Genomic DNA, 21,960 nt, shown 5'->3' with positions numbered 1-21,960 from the left:
TCTTACAGAGCTGAACATGCATACATAATGTTAATGTGATTAATCTGTGAACACAACATGTAGCTGAAAGAAAATATTAAATTTTTCATTTTATATTTTTGCAGACAAATGATTTTCCTTTCAAGAGGAAATATGATAAAGCATTACAGATTTGTAATTTAATTTTAGATGTATCAAGGATTCCTTCACAGGCATCATGGGTAAAATTGCAAATTGAATATTTCCGTTTCGATACTATTACTGACAGTTTTGCTGCATTATTGCTTTTTACTGGCATGAGGCCTAATATCGGCCTTTGAACGCAGGTCTAGATAAATCCCTAGGGGATGAGACTTACTTGTGAGCTGAGAGCATGGTGTACTTCAGGAAACCCTCCTGGGTAGGCATTTTCTCTTTCTCCTCCGCGACAATCGCTGGTGTCAACTCAATCATCAGTTTAGCAACTTCATCATTACGACCACCATCAAATATCCCAAACAGGGCATCTCCAGCTTCGCTGAACTTGGATTTATTAAGCATTGCCACTGAAAGCCTTGAGAAAGAAACATAAGTGAATTAGGTGAGTGAGATAGTATGGTCTTACGCCTCGTTTAGCAATATTCAAGCAATATCACGGCTGGGGACACCAGAAATGGGCTTCACACATTGTGCCCATGTGGGGAATCGAACCCGGGTCTTCAGCATGACGAGCGAATGCTTTAACCACTAGGCTACCCCACCGCCCCTGAAATAGGTGAGCGGTGATGCCAGGATTGTATGTCCATAAACATAAATTACTATAAAGATACTCACCAGGAGCATTCAGAAAGCATAGCGGATAAAGAATGAGTTTGTCATGATTGTCAGACTTTGATTCCCAACTCAAACAACAACTGCTAATACAACAATTATTAGGTACTGCAGATCTATCCTGTCCTTCCTGTGGAGTGACAATTATCTGCAATTCTCCCAATCTAACTTCTTCCCTATCCAAACACTTTGTGATGGTAGCGTACTTGTTTCTCATGCCTGATGTCTGTGAAAACCCACTCTGCCAACTGAGTTCTGCCTCCACTGCGGAGACATTGTTAAGAGACCGGTTCTGTCCTCGCATGTCTATCATACAGACTCTCTTGGCATTCCTGGAGGTAATGGTAATCAATTATACATGATGTAATTCCAGAGGATCAGAATATTTATTGTCTAATATTTTATTCAATAAGGCTATACAGACAACCTTTACTTGTACTGGAATAAATGAGTCAAAATGTTGCATGGGCAATACTGCAAACCAATTTGCAGCCAACTTGTGCTGCATAAACAATTAATATCCATCATTATGGATTGAAATGGACGAGGACTTTAAAAATAACTTTGAAATCAGAATTCTGATGAATTTGTGAACACAATAAACAGGATTATGAATGTAACATCTTGAACATACATGAACACACAAGAATTTGTACACTTACTTGATTCCTTGCAGTTCGTCTGTATTGACGAAGATATTTGGGTTTCCAGAGATGTCAAGGAGATTGACCTTAGATGTCATCAAGTTGCCCATGCTGACATTCTCCAGGCGATTAGTGCCAACCTCCAACACCTGAAGTTAGATTAAAAAATTAGTTTGTTTATTTGTTGTTTAACACCGCACTCAGCAATATTCCAGCTCAATGGCGGTGGTCTGTAAATAATCGAGTCTGAACCAGACAATCCAGTGATTGACATCTTGAGCATCTATCCACGCAATTGGGATACGACGACATGCATCAACCAAGCCAGCGGGCCTGACCATCCGATCCTGTCAGTCACCTCTTACGACAAGGTCTTAAAAATGAGTAAAAACAATGGAAGATGGATGATCTATTTCTAATCAATCATAAATGACAATAGTTGAACTCTGAGGGCACTTTTTGTTGTTTATTCTTATGTAAATGATAATTAAGAAATGGGTCTCTTATTATATTTGACTGTACACTGCAACAGTTTTCCAATAGCCACATTAAAACCATGTCTGGTATGAGACTTGATGCTTCATGTAGAACTTATTATTAGCAATTCACCATATTCTGGGTATGCTCGTTTCAAACAATATGTGTTACAAAATTATTTTTGTGTTCTGGTATATTGGGTAAAGAAAATAGAACAAGTTTCATTATTATTTGAATCATTTAACCTCAAATCTACACAGAAATGTGTTCCCTGTTGATGTTTCCCTTCAAAATTAATTGACTAAATGGTGAACCCCGCTAATAATTTTTCTCTCACTTTGTTTTCTCCCCTATATCCTTGAATACAACATGCTTGCAACTGACTATGCAGAGTAATATTAACTTCAATACGTAGAAATAGGATCTGCATGTACAATCAGTGTCAATCACTGTCAAACACTTTACCTCCTAATATATCGCTATACATATTGCAATACAGATCCCTGTATGACAATATCGTGCATTACAAAACAAATGTTTTGGGGGCAGTATTACCAATGAAATCTGATAATTGAAACAGCAGTACAGACACACATAGATAGTTCGAAGATATTGATATCAGAACAAAGTCAGATAATTTGTGTGGCCAGTCATTTTGAACAAAAATCAGAAATGCAATAAAGGAGATAACAAAGTACCTTAAGACTGGAAGAGTTCCTGAAGTTAGGTAACTCTTGCAGGAGATTGGCGTTGGCCCGTAGGACCTGGAGCTTGGTGTGTCTGCTGAGACAGACGGGCAGGAAGCGGAGGCTGTTGAAGGACACGTTCAACTCCTGGAGCTGCTCAAGCTTCTGGAACTCACTGAAACAGAGATAGAAACAAGTTGTTTAATTCAGCTAGTCCACAGCTTAGTATCTCACTAGAACAGAGATAGACACAAGTTGTTTAATTCAGCTAGTCCACAGCTTAGTATCTCACTAGAACAGGGATATACACCATTTGTTACATTCTTCTAGTCTACAGCTTAGTATCTCACTAGAACAGGGATAGACACAAGTTGTTTAATTCAGCTAGTCCACAGCTTAGTATCTCACTAGAACAGGGATATACACCATTTGTTACATTCTGCTAGTCTACAGCTTAGTATCTCACAAGAACAGGGATAGACACCATTTGTTACATTCTGCTAGTCCACAGCTTAGTATCTCACTAGAACAGAGATAGACACAAGTTGTTTAATTCAGCTAGTCCACAGCTTAGTATCTCACTAGAACAGGGATAGACACAAGTTGTTTAATTCAGCTAGTCCACAGCTTAGTATCTCACTAGAACAGGGATAGACACAAGTTGTTTAATTCAGCTAGTCCACAGCTTAGTATCTCACTAGAACAGGGATAGACACAAGTTGTTTAATTCAGCTAGTCCACAGCTTAGTATCTCACTAGAACAGGGATAGACACCATTTGTTACATTCTGCTAGTCTACAGCTTAGTATCTCACAAGAACAGGGATAGACACCATTTGTTACATTCTGCTAGTCCACAGCTTAGTATCTCACTAGAACAGAGATAGACACAAGTTGTTTAATTCAGCTAGTCCACAGCTTAGTATCTCACTAGAACAGGGATATACACCATTTGTTTAATTCAGCTATTGTCACAATTCACACCTGTGTATAAAGCACACCCTTCTCTTTTTGGATTCAATGTATTTCATTTCCCAGGACCAAAACTGGACTAAAAAAATAAGAAACTCAATCATATTTACTGGTGCCTTACAAAAATGTTATATGTGTGTAATGCAGCTTCATATACAGGGTACACAAACAAATGGACTTGCCACCCTAAATAATGTATCCCTTGCAACATGTTAATTTGGAGACACCTTTCTCAAAATTTCTAGCCCTGTCCTTGAGACAATGTCTTACATGTCTTTGAGAACAAGTGTTTTGCCTGTCTTCAAAGCATGTTATTACACATGTCTTTGAGAGCAAGTGTTTGCCTGTCTTCAAAGCATGTTTTATACATTTCTTTGAGAGAAAGTGTTTTGTCTGTCTTCGAAGCATGTTTAAAACTGTCTGGATGGCATGTGTTTTACCTCTATTGAGAGCATGTTTTATAACTGCCTGGATGGCATGTGTTTTACCTCTGTTGAGAGCATGTTTTATAACTGCCTGGATAGCATGTGTTTTACCTCTTTTGAGAGCATGTTTTATATCTGCCTGGATGGCATGTGTTATACCTCTATTGAGAGCATGTTTTATATCTGCCTGGATGGCATGTGTTATACCTCTATTGAGAGCATGTTTTATAACTGCCTGGATAGCATGTGTTTTACCTCTGTTGAGAGCATGTTTTATAACTGCCTGGATAGCATGTGTTTTACCTCTGTTGAGAGCATGTTTTATAACTGCCTGGATAACATGTGTTTTACCTCTATTGAGAGTATGTTTTATAACTGCCTGGATGGTATGTGTTATACCTCTATTGAGAGTATGTTTTATAACTGTCTGGATGGCATGTGTTATACCTCTATTGAGAGTATGTTTTATAACTGCCTGGATGGCATGTGTTATACCTCTATTGAGAGTATGTTTTATAACTGTCTGGATGGCATGTGTTATACCTCTATTGAGAGTATGTTTTATATCTGCCTGGATGGCATGTGTTATACCTCTATTGAGAGTATGTTTTATAACTGCCTGGATGGCATGTGTTATACCTCTATTGAGAGCATGTTTTATAACTGCCTGGATGGCATGTGTTATACCTCTATTGAGAGTATGTTTTATAACTGCCTGGATGGCATGTGTTATACGTCTATTGAGAGTATGTTTTATAACTGTCTGGATGGCATGTGTTATACCTCTATTGAGAGTATGTTTTATATCTGCCTGGATGGCATGTGTTATACCTCTATTGAGAGTATGTTTTATAACTGCCTGGATGGCATGTGTTATACCTCTATTGAGAGTATGTTTTATAACTGCCTGGATGGCATGTGTTATACCTCTATTGAGAGTATGTTTTATAACTGCCTGGATGGCATGTGTTATACCTCTATTGAGAGTATGTTTTATAACTGCCTGGATGGCATGTGTTATACCTCTATTGAGAGTATGTTTTATAACTGCCTGGATAGCATGTGTTATACCTGTCTTTGATCTCTGTGATGCAGTTTTTGGCGAGGTGAAGGACACGGAGTCGAGGGAAGCAGCACACTTTAAATATGGCCTTGTTGGTGAGTCTGTTGGAGGTGAGGTACAGCTCCTGCAACTTGTTGTAAGTGTCGTTACGGTTCGGTGCTGGCAGATCCACCAGACAGTTGCCTGTAAGGTTCAGGCAGCGTAGTCTGGAAACAAACAAGGAGATATATGTACTTATACCAATAGTGTGTGTAATGTTTTGATGGGTTATTCTCCATAACGACCCACCTGTAAACATGCCGAGGTTGGAAAATTCAGTTCAGACGAGAGGGGAACAAGCCTCGGTTCATGCTTTCGCATCGTCACGTAAAGAGCATCATGTTCGTGGCCAAGGTGGGATAAGTTGGTTAGCCACTCCCCCCACCAGTTGTTATGGACTTCAACGCTAGAAGCCCCAGGAGACAGTGTCAAAAATCCAAGTCAGCCTTGAGGTTGGTTGGTTCGTTTGTTGTTTAACGCCGCACTCAGCAATATTCCAGCTATATGACGGCGGTCTGTAAATAATCGAGTCTGGACCAGACAATCCAGTGATTGATATCATGAGCATCGATCCACACAATTGGGATCGATGATATGTATCAACCAAGTCAGCGAGCCTGACCACCCGATCGCGTTAGTGGCCTTTTACGACAAGCATAGTCGCCTTTTACGGCAAGCATTGGTTGCTGAAGACCTATTCTACCCTAGAATCTTCACGGGTCCAGTCTTAAGGAGGGCGCTAACCTATACATGCAGCAGTGTCTGCTGGCAGCTCTGTCATCCAGCTATTTTATGCTTTGTTTGTTTGCTTGTTTGGCGCCACACTCAGCAACATTCCAGCTATTTGATGGCAGTTTGTAAATAATCAAGTCTGGACCAGTCAATCCAGTGATTGATATCATGAGCATCAACCTATGCAACTGAGATACGATGACATGCATCAACCAAGTCAGCAAACCTGAACAACCAATCCTGTTTGCTGCCTCTTACGGCAAGCATGGGTTGCTGAAAACCTTTCTAACCCGGATCTTCACAGGTTCTATGTTACGGATTATGAGCAGTATCGACTACAGAATATGATAAATCATATCATTGATACTGGATACTGCAGAGGACATAAAAATACTGTGAAGAATAATAGGTGTCACAGTCAACACTTCTCACACATCACTGCCTAATCTTGCACTCTCTTCTTCATCAAATATAGTATGTAGATTATACCATGAACTTGACAGTGATATTCCAATTCATAATTTATTATAATAGAGACAAATAAATATACAGAATGATCCCTAAATAAGTGACAACAGCATGGCAAATAACTTATTCATCCAGCCTAAAGATTAGCATATATCATCCAAAACTGGCTTCCACAGGAGAAATCTCTTGGGTGAGATCAATGAAATTGCATCACAATGCTTTACAGACCATTATGACATCATTGGTTACCATGATGTCACAATCAAATGACATCACTAATGGCTCTGCTACTGAAACTGTTAGCAGTACTTTTTATACTAAAGACACTGCTTATTACTGTCTACAAACTGCAAAAGTTGGAAGAGTGATGTTGGATGATAATAAAATCTCACCCTTGTGTCTTTTGATATCAAATATATCAACACTTTTATCAACTCGTGTAGACATATTTGATATATTTAAGGTCCTTGCCCCACTCACTTGTTGGCCCGGATGAAGAGGTCGGGAGGCAGCTGGGTCAGGAGGTTCCTCTCCAGGTGCAGCTCCTCGATGAGGCAGTGCTTGATGTCCGCGGGCAGCAGCGTCAGTTGGTTGTGGTTCACACGCAGGATCTTCAGCTTCCTTGCATCAGTCAGCATCCTACAAACAGGAGGATGAACAATAAATCACTAACACTTATAAGCCCACACTCCAGTGCAGTGGTGACTTAGCCTAACACCACAGCCACAGGCTAATTTAATTTGTATATCATGTGACTGGACGTTTCTCTTGTTTGTTAACAAACACGATTATTCTGAAATCAGAACAGAATGGCCTAAATACAAGCCTTTTGGAGAGCTTTACATTTTTTAGCATAGTCATTTAGATATGTTACTACAACTGCGACAGTGAGGTGCATGACAAAATATTTTATACATCAAACTGACAATATCGCTAGCTCTTCACATGGCTTTGATGACAGCACATGAAGCCATACAACCAATGTAAACAAAGGTTAACTATGCTAATGGAAATGCTTTTTCATGTTTTAAGGTATTTTCTCAATGAAAGTTAACCATTCTATGACATGTTTATCAAAATGTGTGGACTCATAAAAAATGAAACGGATCTAAAACATGCACAATGTCTTGAATGGACTCTGTAAGATGTGACGAATCATCACATGGCGTGGCCAGTAGCAGATGTACTATGCTGGTCGCACGGAACTCTGAGTGAGTAGGAGAGTGTTACTGGTCCCTGTGGGGATTGTGGGCGCAATAGGCCCCCAATGCTCATGCTTGTGGTAAGAGAGAACTAAAATGAGGATAGCATGTTTATATTGTGTGACCTAGTTGATTGCGTGTGATGGTGATCCGATGGTGTTGATTGTTGTTCATGCTAACCCCTGGTTTATGTTGCTAAGACTTCATTATTTATAGGATGCACTCACAGTGTTATAGCTGGAATATTACTGATTGTGGTGTTAATCAACATTCACTACCTTACCAGCTCACTCACTACAAGTCATGACATTATGTGTTCTCACACAGCGGTATATATAACTGATATGCTGTCATTTCTTGTATTTGAAAGAAAGTGATAATAAGTGCAACACTGATAGGCTTAATTAAGAACTTAAATAGAGTTCATGTTTGTGGAGGGGACATAAACCTCCATAGATGCAAAACATATTGCATTTATTTCCTTATTCATAAGTCAACAGATACTACTCAAAAGAAGTTATGAACCACCCAATCATTGCATAACTTTCTTAACTTAACATAACATAATAATTTCACAGACTGTTTATTGAATCATTAACTCAAAAAAGATGTGGTGCAATAATTATAAGTCAGGTAGATGAATGATGTGGCAACAGTATTGTACAATAGTTACCTGTCAGGTAGATTAGACGAGCAGTGTTATTGTGGCTACAATGTTGTACAATAGTTACCTGTCAAGGTAGATTAGCGATGTTGTTGTGGCTACAATGTTGTACAATAATTACCTGTCAAGGTAGATTAGCGATGTTGTTGTGGCTACAATGTTGTACAATAATTACCTGTCAGGTAGATGAATAATGTTGTGGCTACAGTATTGTACAATAGTTACCTGTCAGGTAGGCAAGCAATGTTGTTGTGGCTACAATGTTGTACAATAGTTACCTGTCAGGTAGGCAAGCGATGTTGTACAATAATTACCTGACAGGTAGATGAATAATGTTGTGGCTACAGTATTGTACAATAGTTACCTGTCAGGTAGGCAAGCGATGTTGTTGTGGATACAATGTTGTACAATAGTTACCTGTCAGGTAGGCAAGCGATGTTGTTGTGGCTACAATGTTGTACAATAGTTACCTGTCAGGTAGGCAAGCGATGTTGTACAATAATTACCTGACAGGTAGATGAATAATGTTGTGGCTACAGTATTGTACAATAGTTACCTGTCAGGTAGGCAAGCAATGTTGTTGTGGCTACAATGTTGTACAATAGTTACCTGTCAGGTACATGAATATTGTTGTGGCTACAGTATTGTACAATAGTTACCTGTCAGGTAGGCAAGCGATGTTGTTGTGGCTACAATGTTGTACAATAGTTACCTGTCAGGTAGGCAAGCGATGTTGTACAATAATTACCTGACAGGTAGATGAATAATGTTGTGGCTACAGTATTGTACAATAGTTACCTGTCAGGTAGGCAAGCGATGTTGTTGTGGATACAATGTTGTACAATAGTTTCCTGTCAGGTAGGCAAGCGATGTTGTTGTGGCTACAATGTTGTACAATAGTTACCTGTCAGGTAGGCAAGCGATGTTGTACAATAATTACCTGACAGGTAGATGAATAATGTTGTGGCTACAGTATTGTACAATAGTTACCTGTCAGGTAGGCAAGCAATGTTGTTGTGGCTACAATGTTGTACAATAGTTACCTGTCAGGTACATGAATATTGTTGTGGCTACAGTATTGTACAATAGTTACCTGTCAGGTAGGCAAGCGATGTTGTTGTGGACACAATGTTGTACAATAGTTACCTGTCAGGTAGGCAAGCGATGTTGTTGTGGCTCTAATGTTGTACAATAGTTACCTGTCAGGTAGGCAAGCAATGTTGTTGTGGCTACAATGTTGTACAATAGTTACCTGTCAGGTAGATGAATAATGTTGTGGCTACAGTATTGTACAATAGTTACCTGTCAGGTAGGCAAGCGATGTTGTTGTGGCTACAATGTTGTACAATAGTTACCTGTCAGGTAGGCAAGCAATGTTGTACAATAATTACCTGACAGGTAGATGAATAATGTTGTGGCTACAGTATTGTACAATAGTTACCTGTCAGGTAGGCAAGCGATGTTGTTGTGGCTACAATGTTGTGAAATAGTTACCTGTCAGGTAGGCAAGTGATGTTGTACAATAATTACCTGACAGGTAGATGAATAATGTTGTGGCTACAGTATTGTACAATAGTTACCTGTCAGGTAGGCAAGCGATGTTGTACAATAATTACCTGACAGGTAGATGAATAATGTTGTGGCTACAGTATTGTACAATAGTTACCTGTCAGGTAGACGAGCGATGTTGTTGTGGCTACAATGTTGTACAATAATTACCTGTCAGGTAGACGAGCAATGTTGTTGTGGCTAAAATGTTGTACAATTGTTACCTGTCAGGTAGATGAATAATGTTGTGGCTACAGTATTGTACAATAATTACCTGTCAGGTAGACGAGCGATGTTGTTGTGGCTCAGATCCAGTCGTACTAGGAAGAAACAGTCACCCAGCCATGTGGGAACCTCTTTGAGCTGGTTACTGTAACAGGAAATCTTAAACTTAAAGGAGTTTGTATCCTACTAGGCTGCATGTTTTGAAAGATCCGCATGGTTCCAGAGATTTAAGTCAAGTGTGTAAAATATATACAAAAAGATTTGAAGCTTCCATAGTTTCAATATGTATACAGAATTATTTTCATGTTATTTCGAGGACAATGTCTTCCACTTCTCACCATGTTATTTCATGATCACAATGTCCTAAAGGAGAACTTGGCTAATGCATACTTTTTCCTTTTTGTGAACACCTGGTGTCATGACTGTTTTTCAGTGATCCATTCGTATAACTTTCACTGCTATTTTTCCTTTTAATGCCCAATGGGTCCAGATTTGTTATTCTCTGGTATTCTATGTTTTCTGAAGGATAATCGGTGAGCTTCAGAACAGCATCTTAAACTATCATTTCAAATAATGTTTCTGTATTTCCTCCATATGTAACAGTTTCACTGTTCTGATTCAGCTCCCTGTTGTAATATTTGTGACTACTTACTAGGACACATCCATAGAAACAAGCCACTCAGGCTTGGGGTTGATGGAAATACTCTCAATTTCTGAAAAGAAATTACCATCACGATGTAAACATGATTGAGACTGATTCTGCAGCATGTAATGTTTCTAAGTTGACATTTACTTTACCAAACATATAATATAGCTTCTGTCCACTTCAGACCTCTTCACTAAATGGTCAACAACTACAAAACACAACACCGCTTTTGTTGATAATGCATTAATGTATGTCCGAGTGTGAATATAGTGGTTTACTTTAGAGGTTGATTTAAACACATACTATATTGTGTCCATTGCAATCTAATGAAACTAATAGTTGTGTTTGTTGCAATAAAAAGCTAATGTACCTCAAAACTAATGTACCTCAATATTGTCAACAAGCTGTATTGTGACATAAAAGTTCTGCAAAATCATGTTTATTAATATGTCTCTTGTTTACATTTTTATTTTTCTCTCTATTGCCTAGGTATTCTTTTACACATTTATGGGGCATCACTGCAGATTTTGATTTGAGACAAGTTATGTTTCAAAACATACAATTTAATTTTTTGGACTTATTGTCACTATATCTAGTGATCAATTTATTGTGGCGTGTGTGTGTGTGTGTGTGTGTGTGTGTGTGTGTGTGTGTGTGTTAAATCATGAGGACAAATCTTTTTCTATTTTAGTTCTGGATCAATTATTTTCTTCCCCCCCCTCCTCAGAAGTTGGTCAGTCCCTAAGACTTTCAATGGGTAAGGTGCTGACAGAAAAATAATCAAAGTCAGGTCGAACTCATGGCCAGAGGATCATTGCAGCTGAGGGTTGTAAAATTAATTGCGACGCCTTTGGTGATTGGTTTCATATCAGACACACACTCTTACCATTAAACGTGGTTGTATTGAAAAGCGCATCAAAGGTTCTCAAAGAGTACATTTTTGGGCAATGTATACTTACTATTATGTGAAACAAAGATGTTCTTTAACGATGATCCATTGATCTGAAGGCTTCGAATCATGTTCCGTTCACAGTTTAAATACTCCAGAGCACGAATTGCACGAATGTCCAGGTCGATGATCTCGTTGTCTCGAATGTCAAGATGAGTCACATGATCTAGTGACTGAAACCGAGCAGTTTCTGTCGGGAGAAGTTGAAGTTTGTTCATTCTGAGATCAATCTTTTTGATGTGGGTCATATGGTCTAAGTAGTCTGTGGGTAAACGTGATATTTGGTTTCCTGCCATGATAAGGCTGTCCAGTTTGTATGATGCATGCTGCGACTGACACAACACACTGGGAATAAATGTAAAACGATTGAATGCCAGCACAATGACAACGAGTCTCTTCATTTGAGCTATTTCCTCCGGCAATGATGACAGTCTATTATTGTGAAGATGTAGTGCTTGTAAGCTGAAATTATTGAAAATAACATGTTCAGAATAGAATAGAGAGACATAACAAATTATATTTTAATATACCATAGTGAAGGAAGACCTGACATAATTACATTCAGCAAAGAAGAAAAATTTGGCCAAATCCCAACAATTCATATGTGCTTACACTGTCTATATATTTAAGTAGTGAGTGAGTGAGTATGGTTTTTTGCCCCTTCTTGCAATATGACAATGGAGGACAGTATAGATGGGCTTCACACATTGTATCCATGTTGGGAATGGAACCCAGGTCTTTGATGTGGTGAGCCTAGGCTACTGCCACCACCCTTGTATGTAAGTAATTCAGGTTATATTTCTTCAAAAGCAAACTGGAAACAAATCCAACCATCATTAAAAACTGTTGCCAATTCAAGAAAACACACACAAAATTATAAATTCCTGTTAAACAAAAACTATCCGTTCAGCACTTTACTGGTTCACTAGACAATATACGTTTCATTAACAAGATGTATTTTGGAGTAGTGTTCAACCCCATGAACTGGATCTAGCACAAATTTTATTGAATATTGTAACATAAATGAATATTTTTCAGGCTAAGGCTGCAATAATCACTGGATTGTCTGGTACAGACTTTATTTTGTACAGACCGCCGTCATATAGCTGGAACATTGCTAAGTGCGGCGTTAAATAACAAAGAAACAAACAAAACTATCACTACAAAAAAGTCTTGTTCCTGCTTACTTGGTGAGGTCTGATATTTGGGAGGGGACCTCCTCCAGTTTGTTGCTAGCAACATTCAGCTCAGTCAGGGTTCGCATCCGACAAACGGCCTGGGGGAAGTTGACCAAACCATTGTCTGCCAGGTTGAGACTTCGGAGGTGGGTGAACCTGAGATTCAGATAAAGATTATCACAGTTGTAGCTGGCAAATGGTCAGTTTTCTAAAATGAACACTTATTTATAGCCATAATTATTACCATATTGATCCTTTTGATCCACTGACTATAAAACTTTTATGAACATTTTTATGAAATACAGGATGTAATACTTCTCCTGTATTACTCTACATATCTTGAAGATCTGTATGTGAAGAAAGACTACAATAAGTCTTTGTAATACAAAGGCCAAAATATGTTTAGTATCGGTACAATCTATTGTTGCATTCAAAATTTTACAGCAGGTATTTTATCATAACTAATACACAACACAACCTTTGTGCTAAGGCAATCATAACTAAACCATGTTTTAATATAGAGTTATGATGGTCAAATCACTAAGATGTGGAGTGGAGTCTTTTTGTTTGTCGTTGTTTTCTTCCTGTACGAGTACATCAAGGAAGGGGAGCTATCGATTGGTTTCTTCCTCCATGGTGAACTGCATTCGTGGGTTTGGGGAATTCAGGTGGTCCAATAGAGTTCTGGGGTCATTGTTGGGATGTAGGATGACAAAGGTGTCATCAACACTACCCTTGTGTGTACATAACAGGCTTTTCTACTCCAGTATAACAATATCTACTCTACTATATAAACATTGCCTCCTACTTGTATATATACTTGCCAACCACACTCTATATATCACTTGCTTGATAACCGTGTTAGAACCTACACCGAAACGTCACTCTTAATTGTAATAAAGAAGTTGTTCATCCATAAATTCTTATCGTTACTTAACTCTAGAATTGCTTTTTCCATTTATAAGTCAATGTTGTGGTCTCTGTAGGAGGCTCATTATAGAAAGCAAGTGCACTATATATTTGGGGTTTGACAGGTACATGGCAGAGTGTATATGTGTTATGTCATTTCATTAATCTGTGCATGTGTGTATTTTAATGTTAATCCCACCTTGGCAAATCATCCAGCCATCCAATTGTGTAGATGTCCTCCTCAATGGGCCGTTCTCGCAGGACATTGTGCCTCAGGATGAGGATCTCGAGGTCATCGTTGATGAAGACTGTCTCTGGCAGGAACTCCAAATGGCAGTTGGACAAGTCAGCCTTGGTTGGAAGCTTGGATGTTGCCTGAAATGGACAAATAAGTAATATATCAAAACAATTGGAAAGTTACAAAATTAAATTTAAACCCGACCACATAATTATTTTGTGCTTAAAAAATACAAAGTGATGTTAGAGAAAGCATATTTTTTACCAAACCCTGCTTTTAAACATACAAACATACAAATATTGTCAGGTAATACCAGTTGGACCAGCCTCAAGGTAACATGGACAAATATTTGCCCCTCATGCTGAAACCTGGATTTGTGCACAAACATGGAAGCCCTTGTGGTGTTCCCAGCCATGCTGGTGGTGAAAGTTTGCTGAACAGTGGTGGCATGAAACCTTATACTCACTCAACACTCACAGGGATTTTCTAGACCTGCTCAGATGCCGATATTCGGCCCCAAATCCCAAATTTTATGAAAATAAGAATGTTAAAAAAATGCACTTTTGAAAACTATCACCCTGCCAAGGGCACTTACCGGTAGTTTGGAATCCTAAGATAAATCACTGACTCAAATGGATAATGTTGTAGTTAAGGATTCATTTCCAAACACAACTCAGGAATCAGTTATTCAAACTTATTGCATCTACATATTTAATGTAAGATTAAAATAATTGACAATTTGGGAACAAGGAGTTTGAAAAATGACAAAAGTTTGCAATATTCGTACCTTTTTCGCCTTCTTGATCCACTTGTTGTACTCTCCGGCATTCATGAAGGAGATGTAGATCGACCTCTCACCCTGGATGGTCGATGTTAGCTTCAGACAGTGTTCCTGACCTTTGACCTGCACTTCTTCCACAGAGCCTTTCGCCAACTGGACAACTGTAGGTTTGGCATTGCGATCTGTGTAGGGAAGTAGTGCTATAATAATTTGAGCTGTCATCACATTTGATGATCGACTTTCTGATGGAAAGCCTCACAGATCTTAACCTTGATTTATCCCATTGCAAACAATTAATTGTTTAAATGAAAAATAGATTTGTTGACATGTACCTGGAACATATTTTTCAATGATTTTTGCAATGTGGAGGTGAGGTGAAATGGGCTTTAACGTCGCTTCCAAGATTATTGACATTTGTCAGAATATTCCAGCTATATGATGGCAGTCTGTAAATAATCAGGTCTGGACTAGACCAGATTTACATCATGACCATCGATCTAGATAATTGGGATTCGATGACGTGAATCAACCAAGTCAGCGAGCCTGACCACCCAATCCTGTTAGTCGCCTCTTATGGCAAGGGTGGGTTGCTGAAGACCTTCTGGTATTCTCTACCAGGATCTTCATGGGTCTTGGGTTAAGAGTGAAGTGAACAAATTCAGTTTATCAATTCCTGGATTAGGAACAGCAGGGAATTACATGCTCTACATCTGCAGGAGACACACAACTCACCTCTGTATATAAGTAGTCTGGTTCCAGTGATGACACACAGTCGCCGCACCCACTGGTGGAGTAACTTCCCCTTGCGGAGGTAGGCATAGGAGGACAGCTGACTCCGGGAGTATGTGCTGTCAGAGATTGGCTTGCCTGAAACATTTCATTAATGTATGAATTGACATATTCACGACATCGGCATGTAGTGTAGTAAATTTGGACTCATCCCAGCCCAAGTAGTATTATTTACAATCAATCAAGTCACCAAACCTGACCACTCTAAACCATTAAGTTGCCTCTTACAACAAGCATAGGTTACTGGGACCATTCTTATTAAAGCCTGGATTATCACAGGGTGTAACAGGTTATATGGAGGCTGTGCTAAATGGTCTTGAGCATGTTTCAGGCAAGTTCAAGACATTGTAATTAGTGACATGTGTGAAACATAGACATTATTTCTGAGTTAAATAGGCAATCAATAAAGGCTAGATTGATATCTATTATGAAACTGGAGTTGTGGCAGGCGCTACTGGTAGAGAGCAATGTGTGAACATCCGGGTTAGAATAGTCTTCAGCAACCCATGCTTGTTGTAAAGGGGTAAGAGGGGACTAACTAGCGAGATCAGGTGGTCAGGCTCGCTGACTTGCTTGATGCATGTCAATTTATCCCAATTGTGTGGATTGATGCTCATGATGTCAATCACTGGCTTGTGTGGTCCAAATTGTGAGGTTTCTGAGTGCAACATTAAACAACAAACAAACAACCTGAAGATCAGGACATGATTACTCTTTTTGTGAACACCTGGTGTCATCACTGATTTTCAGTGATGCATTCATATAATTTTCACCACTATTTTGCATTTTAAAAGAATCTGTTTTGGAAGATAATCAAGAATGATTATTCTCTGGCTTTGACATTTTATATTTACCAGATAGCCAAAGTGGTGTCAACATGTTTGGAGTGAGTGAGTGAGTTAAATTTTACATCGCATCGGCAATATTTCAGCCATATAGCGATGTAAACTAGGTTGAACAAGTTAGGCATTTATATTATATATTAAAAGCTGTCATCGAAGGACAGAACAACAACCAGCAATATATCACAGATTATAATTTTAAAACTAGTTTTAGAGCAATAAAATAATCAGATACAATACAAACGATACAATATAAAAACGGGCTGTAGATCGCCAGCAACCAAAGTTAGGCCACCATACTAGGGACCATGGGGACTTACGGTACTTCTGCTACCTACATGGTACCCCAGCAGGATTTACACCATCCCTCTGGCCACTGGCGATTATCAGACAGATTAGCCAAAGAGTTAAAATCAACAAAAATACTACGATTAAAAGCACAGAGAAAGGAAATGATACGTTGAATGATACTGGACTTACGTACCTCAACATGTTTGGAAGACATTTTTCTCCCCATTTTTTCATTTATTTTAGCAGTCATGTCTATTGGGTCATACATATGCAATCTTTATACATATACAAATTCAAGTACAAGTTTCATGTTAAGTCAGGATATCGAAGGAGCTGTGTTACCAATTTCCTTTAGTCAACTGCAACATTGTTGTTCTTTCTGGCAATAAACATTTCCAAATAGATAGTATATTTAATAATGGATATAATTTTTTTATTGGATTTAGTTTATTTGTTTGGATACTTGATACTTGATACATTTTACTTACCAGAATGAATATGGTTCATGAAATCATAGCCTGTATCAATTTTGGCTGTGTTTTAACGTACCTTACATATTATGCTATTATTCTCTAGATGACATCCCTAGCTTGAAAATCCGGGGTAGAATAGGTATTCAGCAACCCATGCTTGCCCTAAAAGGTGACTATGCCCGTCAGAGCAGACTAACGGGATCGCTGACTGGGTTGATGCATGTCATCCTATCCGAATTTCTGTGGATCAATGCTCATGATATCAGTCACTGGATTGTCTGGTTCAGACTCGATTATTTACAGACCGCTGTCGTATAGCTGGAATATTGCTGAGTATACAGCTGTGCTTTATTCAGTGTCACAGTCTGACTAGTGGCCGACAGCTCTGGTCATATATGACCTTTCACTGGACTGTCATCTTGTCAGTTATATTCCTGCAACCACCAGTGAATACAAATTCATAATTCACGACCAGATCCTTTAGAGAGTATCCTATGAGCTACAAGGGATTACTGATTATTATTTCATGAGAGACAGATAATCTGTTATTGCGAGTTGAAAGTAGGTTTATTCTGTATACCAGGATTACATATTTTCTGAGAAATGTAGATCAAATATAGGTTACCAGATCACATGTGGAGCTCATATCATCTCAGTCTATTGTTGGAATGACTTAATATAAAATAATCTCTGACGTCATAAACAACGGATAATGACATCTTTGATTATTTGCGAAAATGCATCGCAATCTTGCGGGCCACATCACAAACAATGGAAGAACTGGCATTATCTAACTAATCAACATGAAGCGATTATTATAACACTCAATTGCACTCATATCCTAGCCCCTATAGGTAATATATTTCTGTAAGCCTGTATAATGTATATGTCCTGATGGTAGATATGTACACAATACCTGGATAGTGTACAGACTGATAGTATACAGGCATCATAGTGTATCTAGAGTGAAATACTATTTGTGTGGACCCCATTAGTGTAGACCCTGCTTAGTGTGGATCCTGTTATTCTGGAAACCCTTCACTCCAAACACAAACTGTTAGGATGCCCACAAAAATACATAAGGACAGTATAGTAAACTACAGTTATAACGAACTCAAAGGAACCACTAACTTTAGTTCGTAATAACCCTAGTTCATTATAAGCATATATACAGCATATATACAATAAATGGCCGTGACTAAAAAATAGGTTTGTTATATCGGTCAGTTTTTTATAAACATAGTTTACTGTACTTCCAAGTCATGGTTCCCTTAACCTGAAAGTTGAATTGCAGCTGACCCTGTTCAGTGTGGATCCTGTTATTCTGGAAACGCTTCATTCCAAACTAATACTGTTGGAATGCCCACATAAATACAAAAGGACATTACCTCCTATTCATGGTTCTCTAATCCTGAAAGTTTTTTATTCTCAGGGAAACTTCGCTGTCCAGACTAACAGAATTTCAGTATATACCATATAACCAGAGAGAACACATGTCTGCAAGTGAAAGTATTACAAATGTTGACTTAATACTAACCCTTTTTAGGCTTGTATTTCACAAGGTAAAGCAATATGTGTGGGTGTGTCAGGATGACATTGATCCATCCTACAGCAGTCTGAACAATATTGTCCTCTGTTCTCACTAATGAGATGGTTTTCCCCATAATTAGTCATTCAGCCATTGATGGATACTAAACCTGTTCTGACTCAATTAACTCTAATAACATCTACTGAAAGGAATCAAACTATGAAAGAGTGGCTCCCATCCCCATCACGTTCCCCATAGTGTCTACCTGACTGAACAAATTACTGTCCAATAGCCCCCACCCCATGGACACGACACTGTGTTGCAGATCAACAGGTCTCGCTCCCAACCAGTGTATCACCACGGTCGACCCAGATGTTCCAGACAATAAGCCTTCATGTACACTATGGGAACCATCACCCACATACAACCCACTTCAGTGATCACAATGGCCATGGTTAATCAGGAATTTCCTCTCCTTAATTCTGTTCACTATCGGCTTTCTGTACTCCGCGTATCAAAACCTCAGCCCACTATTAAGACAACTTATTACACTTAGTTTTAAATAGGTTAAGCTCCTGAAGACTTCTTAATGGTATAACAATATTTTTGAAGCAACACAAGGAGGAAATACCAATATGTTTTCTAAATAAAACTGTTTTCAAAACAAGTTTGGGGTGGCTATTGTAGCAGCAAGATTTGTAAGGTGAAAAGAATTATGTGAAAGCCAGTCAAGCATGCAAGGCAAGTTCTGTATATTTCTGTTAAAATCCCTGAAGCACAGCATAGTTACAGCAGTACCTATTATGGGTCAGATGGCAGATATGTTTCTGGAGTAGCTGTGTTGAGTAAAACTGGTGTGAAATAATGTTTTGGACAACTGGTAGACTCTGGGTCACCTTGCGCTGATCAGATACAGACATAACATGGGGGAAAATGGATCAATCTTTTAATGAAAGATTCACATGTCACCCCTGTTAATAAATCTAACAGAAAGGACATTGGACATAATGAAACAGTTTGATAAAGAAAAATAAACCATTCTGATGACATCATCCTATAGATTCTGAACCAGGAATTCACTGGCCATTCTGAAGGTGTTAAACTGATACAGCAAAAGTTCATTATAGAAAAATAATAATAATAATAATAATATTTTAACCATAACATGGTTTAAGTTGGAAAAACCACTGAAATTTGTTGATTCCGAGAATAGAATCAACTAACCCCTTTATGCTTGTTGATTCTACTTCCAGAATCAACAGACTCAAGTGATTTCTCCATCACATGACGATGACAAAAGTAGTGAGCAAACATTTTTCGAAAAGGAAAAAACAAAAACAAAATTTTTAGAGACCTATTTCTAATTCCATGAAACTTTAGAAAACTAATTTGATATCTGGTAGAAATGTAAACCCAGGAGGTGTTTGTCACAGACTGAGTGAGTAAATGTGGTTTTATCCTGAAGTCACAATATACAAACTTTATTACATGGGCTGGTAAATAATCGAGTCTGGGACAGCAACTATTGTCTTAAATAATAGCCTCAGTAAAGATCCACATTGTCAGAGTACAATGACACAAATCAACAATGTTGCACATGGTAACCACCTGATCCTCATCATAGTCAGCTCTTACAACTAGCATGGGGTCTGGGGACATTCCCCACATAAGAATCCCAGGGGGATGTCACAACTGAGTGAGTGAGTGAGGATGGTTTTACGTCGCTTTTAGCACTATTCCAGCAATATCACTGTGGGGGACACCAGAAATGGGCTACACACATTGTACCAACGTTGAGGATGGAACCCGGGTCTTCGGTGTGATGAGCGAATGCTTTAACCATTAGGCTCCCCGATGTCACAACTGACATGCATGAGGACAATTCAGGGAACAAAGCAGATTTGTTCAACAAGAGCTGTCAAACTGACTTGAATCAAATGTCTATTACATCTTCCAAGATGCAGATATTTTATTAGTTCATAGATTTTAAAGATAAATTGGTTTTTTTTAGCAATTGTCCACTCTTTTTTACCACTGAGATTAGCTTGTTTGCAGAGCACACCTGGATGGTTAAATTTACCATTACAAAACCTATGGTTAGATGTGCTCTCAACTGTAAAATGTCATCTTGTTTGTTTCATTTCATATGTAAAACGAAAGAAGTTACATCACCTGTTTATTGAATCTTTTCAGATGTATTTTCCCATAGATTCTGAAGGTAACAATTTGAAAAAAAACATGGCTTGCAGAACATCGTCATTAGATGAAACAAGCTCGTTGGGAGGCATCATTTGTGTGTGTTGTGCCAGTGAAAAACACTTGTCATAACAAGCCTGCAAGGTCAAGGTGTACTCTCAACCTACAGGTGAGCAAGTACACATTTGATGCTCAGGAACAAGAAGTTTCACTACCACGCTCATCGCCATACCATGAGTGGCTGACTGAGCATATGAGCATTAGTTTATTCCACAGACAATTTTACCACCGCAGCTTATTTAAGAAATAATCGACAAGTGGGAGTTGTTTATCATACAAGAAAACACTGCAGGTATGAGATATCAACATAATGTTTGTTTTTTGTTTGACACGGCACTCAACAATATTCCAGCTATATGACGGCGGTCTGTAAAATAATCAAGTCTGGACCAGACAATCCAGTGATTGACATCATGGGCATCAATCCATGCAAATGGGATATGATGACATGCATTAAACCAAGTCAGCGAGCCTGACCACACAATCCCGTTAGTTGCCTCTTACGACAAGCAAAGTCGCCTTTTACGGCAGGCATGGGTTGCTGAAGACCTATTCTACCCCGGATCTTCATGGGTTTCAACATTATTTACAGCCTCCTAAAAGATGTTAATGAGATGTACAAGCTATAAAAATATTTATCCAAATTTTAATAATGATGACTCCCTGAAAAGAATAGGACCTCAGAAATGATGGACAAGTCCTTTTTATGTACAGGTGGGTTAAGTTTGATATTTCCTGCATATTCTCAGAGTCAATTATCTGTTCCTTTTCTCCTAATACAGATTGTCATATCTCTCCCACTTTTGGATGTGATCATTCAGCCGCTGTGTTTATCTGCGTAGCTGTGTTTATCTGCATAGCCCAGCTACATCTATGGGGAACAACTTACTAGACACTCCCCTCTCAAAAATACTGTTTTCCAATATATGACATCATCAAGTTACGAGCACATGTTCAAATCTCCAGAAATGATGGCATGATAGAAGAATGTTTAATCATGAATTAACCCATGCTTCGTTCTTCATTGTTCTTTGCGATTTATTGCATATCTGTCTTATATCTATGATTATGCCTGGGCCCTACGTTCAAAACCGGTGGTTGATAGCAAGAGTATTGATCAATGTTGTCAGGATGAGATGCACACAAT

General features: G+C 38.6%; 1 protein-coding gene across 5 annotated transcripts in view; it reads right to left on the bottom strand.

Annotated features, from left to right (window-relative positions):
* The window catches only part of LOC124133942 (PH domain leucine-rich repeat-containing protein phosphatase 2-like), a 62,917-nt gene that overhangs the window by 8,656 nt on the left and 32,301 nt on the right, over positions 1 to 21,960 (bottom strand). For all 5 annotated transcript variants that reach the window (XR_007221749.1, XR_006861008.2, XM_046498538.2 and 2 more), the window contains 13 exons: positions 15,367 to 15,501; positions 14,641 to 14,816; positions 13,815 to 13,990; positions 12,716 to 12,862; positions 11,539 to 11,990; positions 10,586 to 10,646; positions 9,983 to 10,078; positions 6,775 to 6,933; positions 5,064 to 5,261; positions 2,609 to 2,771; positions 1,452 to 1,582; positions 996 to 1,121; positions 338 to 532 (listed from right to left, as the gene is read on the bottom strand). Coding sequence is in view for 3 of the 5 variants with exons in the window: in XM_046498538.2 (XP_046354494.2) it covers positions 338 to 532; positions 996 to 1,121; positions 1,452 to 1,582; positions 2,609 to 2,771; positions 5,064 to 5,261; positions 6,775 to 6,933; positions 9,983 to 10,078; positions 10,586 to 10,646; positions 11,539 to 11,990; positions 12,716 to 12,862; positions 13,815 to 13,990; positions 14,641 to 14,816; positions 15,367 to 15,501 (2,215 nt within the window). In the remaining 2 variants the exon portion in view is untranslated. The remainder of the gene's footprint in view (positions 1 to 337; positions 533 to 995; positions 1,122 to 1,451; positions 1,583 to 2,608; positions 2,772 to 5,063; positions 5,262 to 6,774; positions 6,934 to 9,982; positions 10,079 to 10,585; positions 10,647 to 11,538; positions 11,991 to 12,715; positions 12,863 to 13,814; positions 13,991 to 14,640; positions 14,817 to 15,366; positions 15,502 to 21,960) is intronic.

This window comes from Haliotis rufescens, unplaced genomic scaffold, assembly GCF_023055435.1.
Source record: "Haliotis rufescens isolate VD_foot unplaced genomic scaffold, xgHalRufe1.0.p SCAF_17, whole genome shotgun sequence".
Taxonomy (NCBI): Eukaryota; Metazoa; Mollusca; class Gastropoda; order Lepetellida; family Haliotidae; genus Haliotis; species Haliotis rufescens.
This window is presented reverse-complemented; position numbering and strand designations above follow the sequence as displayed.